The sequence below is a fragment of the Pygoscelis adeliae genome, unplaced genomic scaffold (genome assembly GCF_000699105.1).
Source record: "Pygoscelis adeliae isolate BGI_AS28 unplaced genomic scaffold, ASM69910v1 Scaffold514, whole genome shotgun sequence".
In the NCBI taxonomy this organism is placed as follows: domain Eukaryota; kingdom Metazoa; phylum Chordata; class Aves; order Sphenisciformes; family Spheniscidae; genus Pygoscelis; species Pygoscelis adeliae.
In genome coordinates this window covers 441,227-451,855 of record NW_008824594.1, presented here as the reverse complement: position 1 = coordinate 451,855, position 10,629 = coordinate 441,227, and the positions used below count along the sequence as shown (strand labels likewise).

The following is a 10,629-nucleotide window of genomic DNA, read 5'->3' as shown; positions in this document are numbered from 1 at the left end:
AGCGCCGGCGCTCCGGCGATGCTCAGGGCACGTGCGGGCAGCACCCAGCCCGGCGTCAAAGCAGCGCCGCCCGATTAAAAGGGATGTCATACCATCACTGGGAAAATAATAGCAGCCATGGTGGACTTGAGGACCCAGAGCAGGGCCAGGCACAGCAGCTGGATGACGGTGAAGAGGTGCACGCGGCGCAGGGGCACGTGGCGGAGGTAGGCAAGGTCTGGCTGGTGCTTGGCTGGCATCAGGAGTAGCCGCACGCGGTCTGTGAGCTGTAGCGAGAGGACGGCACGTGATGGGTGTCACAACTCCAGCTTTCAGGCGGCTCTCACCCAGCCCCCTGTTGGGACCGGGGCTCGCGGGATGGGTTTTTGCCATTGTTTTTGCAGTTCAGCCCTCCTGCCATCTGCGCTGGCCGCCAGCGTGATGCCTGGGTGGGTGAGTTTGTGTGCAAGACCAGGGGTCCTGGTACCACCATCGCCCCAGGCCAGGGGAGCGCTTTCCAGGCAGACATCTAGAAAGGACTCAAGCTGGTCTTAAAGGGTTAACTGAGAGATAAGAAGCCCTAGATTCCCCTCCCTGCATGCAGGAAACTGCTGCGCCTTTGCCAGAGCGCAACCCCGGATTCCCCAAGCAGAGGGATGGAGGGAGGGGGTTTCCCAGCCTGCCATCCAGAGCAGGGTAATTGCCAGGGAAATGTACTGTTTAGAGGAAAAAAAGGGGCAGCTATTTCTGGAGTGGGGATTTTTTTTTCCCCTCCGTGGGTTTCTCAGGAGAGGAACAGAGCTGGTACATCAGTGGCAATGCCAGGACCAAAGGACCAGCAGCTCTGCCTGGAGCTCCCAGATTGGGATGTCCCTGTGGCTTTGAGAGCAAGTCTGGGTTATCCACTGGTCCCTCCACTTCTCCCAAACCACCTGATCCATCAGTGCAGAAGTCGCTGGTGCTCCTCAGCATCCCAGACACCTCCCTTTCCCTTTCCTTTGCCCCAGAAAGGTCCCTCTGTCCCTCCTTGTCCTGGGCCTGGGGCGGGACAGACCCGTGCCAGGCTGCACATCACACAGAGCTAAAATCCAGGCTCTGCTGCTCAGTGAGAGCTGGTATCAAGCAAACCCCCCCCTCCCCAAAACAGTCCCCACCAGCACCCCCGGCGCAGCCCCCGCTCACCTGGATGCTGTTCAGCGCTGCCACCCCCATGTGCAGAAAGACCCCGTACAGCACCGGCATCGGGATGTGCTGCAAAACAGCAGGGCGAGGGGTCAGCGGGGCGAGGGGTCAGCGGGGCGCGATTCCCCGAAGGGGCTGCGCTCGCTGGGCATCCTCTTCTGTATAAAAGCCTGCACACATGGCCGCAGCATTCGCTTCCTCAATTTCCAGCAGCCCGGTTTAATTTCATGGCTTTCTGCTTATCGTATGGCTTCGAGGGCTTTAAAGCCCGGATGTGCTCCTGGCTACGCCGCTTATGTGGGGACATCGTGGTCTTCAGAGGGGGGAAACGTGCGCCGAGTTCCTTGCCCTGTTTTCCAGCATATGGTGGGAGCAACCCAGGCTGGAGGTGGAGAACACAACGCCGAGCCACTTGGAGGTATGGCTTATGGCTCAGGATCTATAAATGCCGGGGGGGTCCTGCTTCCTCGGCATACTGCTTTCCTTTTTACCCCCTCCTCTGCAACCGTAAACTGGCTCCTGCCCTCTGTGTTGCTCAGCGTGGTTTGGTTTTCTCCCAAGCCCGGGCAGGCAAGGAGGGAGACGGGGGTCCCTTGCTGCTCCCCATGGATTCCACCAGGAACACGGGGACTGCCCAGGGCTGGGTCAGCTTCCCTGGCATCACACAAGGGCCGTTTGAGAGGAAGCATTGATCCACACGCCCGAGGCAGGAGGTAACTGCTAGTCCTGGGGCTGCCGCAGGTGTGGCGGGGGGGATTATAAGGAGAGATGGGTCCTTGCGTGAAGGACCAAGCCAGACTGATCCTGGGGCTGGGGAGGCAAGAAGAGTTGTGCTGGGGGAGGCTCCCAAAGCCCACAGACACCCCTGTATCTCACCACCCGCTGCAAAGGGAGAGGGAGGACCAGGCAGGCTTGGTCTCCACTTTCTCCACCACAAAATCACAGAAGGGTTTGGGTTGGAAGGGACCTTCACACACCAGCCAGTCCAACCCCCCGCCGTGGGCAGGGACATCTTCCACTGGATCAGGTTGCTCAGAGCCCCGTCCAATCTGACCGTGAACACTCCCAGTGATGGGGCATCCAGTACTCCTCTGGGCAACCTGTGCCGGTGCCTCACCACCCTCACCATAAAACGTTTCTTTCCCATGTCCAACCTAAATCTACCCTCGTTCAGTTTAAAACTGTTGTCCCTTGTCCTGTCACGACAGGCCCTGGTAAAAAGTCTCTCTCCGTCTTTTCTTATAAGCCCCCTTTACACACTGAAAGGCCGCAGTACGGTCTCCCCAGAGCCTTCCCTTCTCCAGGCTGAACAACCCCGACCCTCTCAGCCTCTCTCCACAGCAGAGCTGTCCCAGCCCTCGGACCATTTCGGTGGCCTCCTCTGGACCCGCTCTCACAGGTCCGTGTCCGTCTTGTGCTGGGGACCCCAGAGCTGGACGCAGTGCTCCAGGGGGGTCTCAGGAGAGCAGAGCAGAGGGGGACAATCCCCTCCCTCGCCCTGCTGGCCACGCTGCTGGTGATACAGCCCAGGAGACGCTTGGCTTTCTGGCCTGCAAGCGCACAGTGCCGGCTGATGTCCCATCTGTCACCCACCAGTATCCCCCAAGTCCTTCTCCACACGGCTGCTCTCAATCTGTGCATCCCCCCAGCCTGTATTGATACTGGGGGTTGCACCCACCCATAATGTTTCCTTCCCTCTCAGTTATATATATTCTTATTCTGAGTGGACTTTTCTCCTATTTGAAAAAAGAAAAAAAATGGGGGGAGGATTTTAAAGCAAAACATAGTCTTTTTTTCTTTATATTACCACTAGCGCTGATAATACAAATCTCATGACAAGAAGTGAGGTGCAATCTGATGTGTAAAGAAGAGAATCAACTTCACTCTTCCTTAATCATGCTATTGTGCATCATAGAATCATTAAGGTTGGAAAAGGCCTCTAAGATCATCGGGTCCAACCGTCAACCCAACACCCCCATGCCCACTAAACCATGTCCCTCAGCGCCTCATCTACACGTCTTTTAAATACCTCCAGGGATGGTGACTCCACCACTTCCCTGGGCAGCCGGTTCCAATGCTTGACAACCCTTTCGGTGAATAAGTTTTTCCTAATACAGATCAAATCTCCAATGTTTAACCACTCTTTCAGGAAAGAAATTTTTCCTCATGTCCAGTCTAAACCTCCCCTGGCACAACTTGAGGCCATTTCCTCTCGTCCTTTCGCCAGTTACTTGGGAGAAGAGACCGACCCCCACCTCGCTACAGCCTCCTTTCAGGTAGTTGTAGAGAGCGATGAGGTCTCCCCTCAGCCTCCTTTTCTCCAGGCTAAACAACCCCAGCTCCCTCAGCCGCTCCTCATCAGACTTGTTCTCCAGACCCCTCACCAGCCTCGTTGCCCTTCTCTGGACACGCTCCAGCACCTCAACGTCCTTCTTGTAGTGAGGGGCCCAAAACTGAACACAGTATTCGAGGTGCGGCCTCACCAGTGCCGAGTACAGGGGCACGATCACTTCCCTACTCCTGCTGGCCACACCATTTCTGATACAGGCCAGGATGCCATTGGCCTTCTTGGCCACCTGGGCACACTGCCGGCTCATGTTCAGCCGGCTCATGTTCAGTCCCATATCTTTCCAATTTGGAGGTGAGAATGTTGTGGGGACCGTATCAAAGGCTTTACAAGGCCATCCTCAGAGATGAGGACAGAGGTGGAGGAAAAGGAACCTCCTGCCTGCCCCCACGTAGTCCAGATGCGGCCAGGGTACACTGGGGGGGCTCTGCCTAATGTGGCAGCAGTAGACCCAACCCCAGCCAGTCTCGGCCCCCCATGTGGCAGTGTGGAGGGGTGTGTTTGGGGACCACAGGAGACCCCGATGCCCACAGGGAGGCTGGCCAGCTGACTTGGGGCAGCAGTGCGCTGGTGTGCCGGCTGCCCTGCAGTGCTCAAGCCAAACCCTTTGCCCAGCCCCTTCCCACGCAGCACGCAGCTCCCTATGTGCCGGCCAGGCTTCCCGTGATGGATCGATGGGACGACGGACGGTGGGGTTAGAAACCCCCCAGCCTTGCAGGATACGGCCACTCCCCTGCCTTGGAAAAGAGGCCAAACCCAGCAGCCAGGCTCCCTACCTTGAGAACGGGTGCCATGAAGACGGAGACCCCCGTCAGGATGAAGACAGCCAGGCCAGTCAGCCTCTGCTCCCTGTGGGCAGCAGAGCAGGTGTCATGGGTGCCCGGGGTCCCTTGGGAGCCCACAGCCCCCGCCTGCCCTCCCGGCCCCCGGGGTCTCTGATCTTTTCAGCTTTGATGGCCACGGGGACCGGTGGCATCCCCAGGGAGACACAAGCAGCCCCAAAGCTGGGTCAGCATGTGCACGTCCCTGCCCCCCGGCTCTGCAGCCACAGGCAGGGGGTCCCTCGGAGCGGGGTCCGGGCTCATTGCGTACCTGATGCCCAGGAACTCGGGGTGCTCGCCGGGGGCCGAGGTTGCGCTCTCCTTCCTCAGGCTCTCCATGTGTGCCAGGGAGATGACAGTAGCCGAGACGTACCAGGGGAGGCCGGTGGCGGAGGTGACGACCATCAGGAGGGAGACACAGAGGAGGTCCAGGTGAAAGCCTGCTCCTTTCTGCAACGGGAGAGGCAGTGGTGCTGGGGGCGAGCCCTCTCCCTGGCAGCATCAGAGGGAGGTCTGGCCACCTTGCCAGCTGGTTCCGTGTGCCGCCCTCCCCTGGCTGCCTCCTTGGCCCATAGGGTCCAGCCGGGACCTGGGCCCTCCCTGTTGGCCCCTGTCCCCCGCTCACCTGCAGCTTGTACTCCCTGCGGTTAAGGATGACGGCCGTGATCTGCTGGTCCATGAAAATGAGGATGGTGACAAGGACGGCAGGCACCGCTGACACCAGGCAGACCCACCACGGGTTGGCTCCAAAGGGGAAGACAATCCAGCCCCGTGCTGGGTTCGTGGGCTGTGGAAAGCAGAAGGGTCATGGCAGCCGCTACCCGCCTGTGAGGTCTGCGGTGCAGCTGGGGGACGGGACCAGCCCCAGGCGCCCAGGCTGGAGCCCTGTGGGTACCCAGGGATGCTCCACCTGGGGAGAGGAGGAGCATCCTCTCATCCTGGGGATGCTCCTGGGCAACGTGACCCACCAGCCCCCCACAGGGACACACTGGCTGTGGCGGAGCAGGAGGTTGCTCCTGGGCACCACAAGCCGGGAGCCGGGCACGTGCCCCCAGGAGTGGGTGGAAGAGGTGGCACTGGGCGTTGATGATGGCAAGCCCAAGGAGGTGGCGGCGAGTATGGGCTGCTCTGAGGTGATGCCAGCCCCGCTCCACACCCAGGGCGGGGAGCCCAAGCCTGGACTTGAGCTTGTGGCTCTCGCTCCAGCATGAGCTGTACCGTGACGTGGTTAGTCCAGGCCCGAGCCAGGTTGTTTACAGAGCATGGGATCAGCTGTGGTTCAACCCCTTCTTGTTTGCTGGGGTGCAGCCCGCATCTCTATAGGGCTGGACCCGGCAGTGGGAAGGACAGCAGCAGCACGGTGGGATGGCCACTGTGGGGGGCACAGACCCACGCCCCGACAGCGCCATGCCCACCCCGCTGGCACCTTCAGCTCGCTGGGGACGAGGAGCTTGGGGGTCTCCAAACCCAGGGTGGCGTCAATGGCGCAGGAGCCGAGGATGGCCAGGATGATGGCGAAGTCGCTCACCAGCTTCCGCACCTGCAGATGGAGAGGGCTTGGCCTGGGCTGGCCAGGGCGGGGTGCTGCCAGGATGGGTGGCACCCAGGATGGGTGGCCATGCCACCAGTGTGGCCGAAGGATGCTCACCCCTGCAGGGAAGTAGCGGCGCTTGAGCGCGGTGCAGGAGAGGAAGGTGCCCCCGAAGAGCAGGAAGGAGACGAGGGTGACATCGGGCACATACTGGCAGCTGGTCCCTAGGAGGTGCCCACCTCGACCCAGGCACTGGGTCCTGCTCAGCCCAGCTGGGGCGGCAGCAGGCTGCGGGGACAGGGCAGGCAGTGAGGAGGGGTCACGCACAGACACCTCAGGCCCACCCCAGCCCCTCGCCCACCTGCCCGGGAGCCCGGGCTGTACCTGCTGGGGAACCAGGGGCGAGGGGAGCATCGTGTCGTTCCGTGCAGAGCTGTGACCTGCAAGGGGATGGGGCGTCAGGGTGCCAGGACCATGGGGATGCTCCTTCAAGGATGACTGGGACCGTGCTGCCATCGGGGCAGCTCCCCAGGCTCTCCCCAAGGGCTCAGGGTGCTGGATGGGGCCCCATGGGACCCCTGAGGCCCCGGCATCGGCTGGTGCCAAGGGAACATCAAGGGGGGACACCCCTGCGAAGGGCTTGGCTCGGAAGCACCAGCCACTCAGAGGCACCATCAGCCCCAGGCTGTGCCCAACACGGATGCTTTTGGTACATGGTGTGGGTCCCATTTGCAGGATCAGTGTGGACACGTCTTCAGGCCGCAGGAAACACCCTCTGATTTACAGACCAGGCTAGAAACAGCACTGTAAACCCACCCTGGTGCCCACCTCCAGCCCCTGGCATCCCCATCCCAGAGCCACGGGAGCCGGACCAAAGGTCTCCTTGCTCCCGGCGCTGCCTTGCCCGGTGCCTGGGCAGTGCCAGGAGGCAGGGACGGATGGATACACGGGATGGAGGGGAGTGGAGGAAGGTGCCGATGTGGTCGGGCAGGCGAGGATGGGATTGAGCAGCCTCCTCTCCAGCGTCTTCCCCCATCTAGCCGGTGGCAGGGTCCCAGTGGAGTCCCAGGGCAGCAGCGTGGCTGCTTGGGCTCACCGGGGCTGGACAAGTTACAGACGCAGCTGTAGGAGGTGACGTTGTCCAGCCGGTACTGCCAGTTGATGGGAAAGGCGTCTGCCAGGCTCAGCATCTTCTTCAGGGAGTCGTAGATGAATATCAAGCTGATGAGGGCGCAGAAGCCTTCCTCGGTGAAGCGGGTGAAGTACCGCACCAGGTGGCTGGCCTCGGTGGCCACCAAGACCATGCCAAAAAAGGCCACCCAGAGCCCAATCCAGAGGCGAAACTCCAGGTAGTCCAGGCTGTGGTCCCTGGTGGGAAGTGTGACCCAAAGCCTCAACAACAACACCCGCCTGGCGTGATGGTGGCCCGTGCCCCAGCCAGGTGACAGTGGCCCGAGGAACCGTCCCTGGCAGGGTACTTACTGGCTGAAGGAGAAGAGGAGGCGCTCGAAGACCAGCACGGGGCCGGTGCTGCTCAGGATGGTCAGGGGCTGGCCGGAAAAGAGGCAGAAGATGGAGCCAGCAAAGGCCGTGCCCAGGAAGCTCTCCAGCACGCCCTGAAACGCAGGGGAGGGGTGCCAGGCGCCAGGCACGTGGCAGGGAGGGGGGGCCCGGGCCTGTCCCCCGCAGCAGCACAGCTGCAGGCAGCTGCCTGCACCTCCCTGCACTGCAAGGTGCAGGGTCAGCGCTCGGGGACTGCAGAGGCCAGGGAAGGACACAGGACTGGGGTGATGCTCAGGATGCCCCGGCGGCACCGCTGGCTCCCCAGGCACCGGTGGGAGGTGGGCACCCAGGAGACCCGCGGGCTGGGCGGAGTGGGGTTGGTGCGGGGCACCCCATGGCTGCACCAACCTGCATGTTGGCGGTCGCGTCCCCCAGCATGCCCCCGAAGGTGATGGCATTGGTGACCGTCGCCAGGTAGATGTAGAGCACTGCCGAGAGGCACTGGGGGTGCAGGGCGTCGGAGAAGTCGCTGCCGTACCACGGCGCCTTCCTCCGGATGTCTCGCAGCAGCCCCCCAAAAAGCCTGGGGCAGTGGAGGGAGATCTCAGAGCAGCCCCCCGCAGCGGCCATCACCCCTGAGAGAGCTGCAAGGCAGGGGACGGTCCCTTCCCCAGGAGACACCAGCCCAGAGTGGTTTGGATGTGGTGGCCCCATGTGTTGGGGAGAGCCAATGCCCTGCCCCGAATACTGCATCCCACTGCACCTCCCACCACCCTCGTCCTTCCAGGCACCCACCTGCCCGTCCTCTCCAGCTCCTCCCTGGAGCACGGGTGCCCCAGGCCGGCTCTGTCCCCAGCTGCTGCCGTGTCCCCGTTGCCGTGGGACTGCCGATCCGGCGGGTGCATGGCGGTCCTGTGGCAGACAGAGCCTGAGATGACAGGCTTCAGGTTGGAGCCCTCAGGACCCAGCTGCGTCTAGGGGACACTATGAGGGGACAGGGAGGATGGAGAGGGGACAGGGGTGCAAGCAGGGCTGGGGGGACCTCATGTATCCCCTGATAATGAGGAGGAGGAGAAAGATCAGGAGGAGGAGGAGAGATGGAGGGGTTGGACTAGATGATCTTCAAAGGTCCCTTCCAACCCAGCCATGATCTCCTCCAGCAAGCCCTGGAGCCAGCCCTAGTGGGACTGTTTTTGGTGGAGGAGCTGGGCAGAGCCGGAGGTGTCCTGCTCGGAGGATGAGTTTCACATCCGAGTGCTGAAACCCGGCATTCCCAGCAGCTCTTGCCTGAAGGGCACGCGGGGTGGTTTTGCCATCCCCTGCCAAGTGGGACAGCAGAACTAACAGCAGCAGGGAGCAGAGCTGTGGTCATCAGCCAGAGCTGCAGAGGGGCTTGGCTGGGAGGACCTTACTGGCAAAGGTTGTCTCCTGGGTTGCTTCATCCCCATGGAGATGGAGATTTCAATGTCACAGGCAGAGGTCTCCACCTGGGACCCTGCAGAGGGGCTGGCAGAGGCTGCGGGCGCCCTCCCTCCAGCCTACCTCCTGTGCGGAGACAGCAGACAGCTCGGTGGAGGAATTCGGGCACTGGGGTCCCATTTCCTGGGAGGAAGCACAGTCAGCTCATCCAGGAACGCCTCCATCCCTGCGATGAGGTCCTCTCGGTGCTCAGCCTGTCGGGCAACCCTTTGGAAGAGCTGGGGGGAGATGCCGTGGATTAGCCACCATGTCCCTGCATTCAGCCACTCAGAGCCTTCCTCACAGCCTGCAGTCATCACCGAGAAAGGCACCCATCCACTTCAGTGCCACGGGTGCACCTACATCCTACAGACCCACCCCAAACCTTTGTTTTCTTACCCTGGGCAAGGGAGGCCACCAGCTCACCCCATCCTCTGCCTCCCCCACTGCAGCCTGCAGAGGAGAGGAGCCCCGGTCTCCTCAGCCTAGGCCTCATCCCAGGCCCATCCCACCCACGGGTGCTGCACCAGGCTCACCTCATCAGTCAGCAGCGTGGCCATGGCCCTGCCAACCTCATGGTAGGCTTTCACTTCAGCTCGGGGACCCAGCAGAATGAAGAGGAACCTGCGGGCAAGACAGCACATCTCCTGAGCAGCCCTCTCCTCGCCGGGGGATGCTTCTCCCGGGGGAGACCATGGTGCTGCGGGGATGCTGGGGATGGCGGCTGGACAGGCTTGGGGGGCTGCTGCCACCCTAAGGGGCGGCCACCCTAAGCGGGGGGTCGGGGGCAGAAGACAAGACACGTGTCTGCTGCCCGCTGCATGGAAACCCCACAGGAGACCATGGGCCACCAGGACCCCGGCTGGATCACAGGGTCTGCAGAAACCCGGGCTGGGAGCAGGGGGGGACGGGACAGGTCTTTGGGGCAGAGGAGGAGACATCCTCGGCTGGGGCTGCCTGTGGGGTCATGCTCATGGGAAAGTTGCTCGCAGGCAGGATGCAGGAGCATTAGCATCCAGAAGGAGAGGCTGCCAGCTGCACGGGCAGCAGGTTTGATAGGACTATGGTGACATGGGAGGAGATTGGAAAGAGGGCTCAGCGCCCTTGAAGAAATATGGCTAAAATCCCACACCTCAGAGGGTGCTGCAAAATAATAAGGTCTCCAGAGGGACAGCCCATCCAACTATTTAACCAAGCTGTCCACTCCTTTCCAAAACTGGCAAAAACGGTTACAGTCCTGGTACCCCAAGGCTGTGGAGTGGTTCCAGTGATCCCCGAGCAAACCTCTAGAGAGGGGGTAGGGAAACTCCTCCGGCAGCATGAGCGGGGCTGAAGGTGGCTCGACAGAACCTGCTGCAGCCCTGACGTGGGGCATCAGTGCTGGAGGCCTCCTGGAGCCTGCTCCGAGGGGTCGGGAGATGACGGTAACCACCTGGGATTGCTTTCACCCAGGCATCTTCGTCAAGGCAATGGGAAAACTTTAAGATCCTAGAGACGAATCTGGGTGGGAGATGGCCCCGAGACGGTGGCTGCGGCCATGGGACAGCCTGGGGCGGCCGGCAAAGGGAATGGCACCACAGGCAAAGGGATGGGTAGGGACAAGCTCTCCTTCCCCTCCTGTTTTGGGGAGGAAAATACAGGGCAAAGGGCTGTCGTGAGCCCCTCAAGACCCGTGGGCACTCCCTGGGGACCTGCCACCCATCTCCCACCAAGGAGAGAACAGGAGGTGGATGGATGTCCTGCTCCACCCAGCTCCTGGAGGACGGGTGCTCTGGGCAGAGTGACCAGGAGGTGGCAATGTCCCTCCT

General features: G+C 61.6%; 1 protein-coding gene across 1 annotated transcript in view; it reads right to left on the bottom strand.

The window, feature by feature from the left end:
• SLC4A9 (solute carrier family 4, sodium bicarbonate cotransporter, member 9) overlaps positions 1-10,629 on the bottom strand; it is a 15,687-nt gene that overhangs the window by 1,489 nt on the left and 3,569 nt on the right. The window contains exons 6-19 of the mRNA XM_009322291.1: positions 9,358-9,445; positions 8,906-9,060; positions 8,159-8,275; positions 7,772-7,946; positions 7,343-7,476; positions 6,957-7,228; positions 6,245-6,300; positions 5,978-6,148; positions 5,756-5,869; positions 4,955-5,116; positions 4,601-4,779; positions 4,285-4,357; positions 1,162-1,230; positions 93-266 (exon numbers count right to left, since the gene is read on the bottom strand). Coding sequence (XP_009320566.1) covers positions 93-266; positions 1,162-1,230; positions 4,285-4,357; positions 4,601-4,779; positions 4,955-5,116; positions 5,756-5,869; positions 5,978-6,148; positions 6,245-6,300; positions 6,957-7,228; positions 7,343-7,476; positions 7,772-7,946; positions 8,159-8,275; positions 8,906-9,060; positions 9,358-9,445 — 1,939 coding nt within the window. The remainder of the gene's footprint in view (positions 1-92; positions 267-1,161; positions 1,231-4,284; positions 4,358-4,600; positions 4,780-4,954; positions 5,117-5,755; positions 5,870-5,977; positions 6,149-6,244; positions 6,301-6,956; positions 7,229-7,342; positions 7,477-7,771; positions 7,947-8,158; positions 8,276-8,905; positions 9,061-9,357; positions 9,446-10,629) is intronic.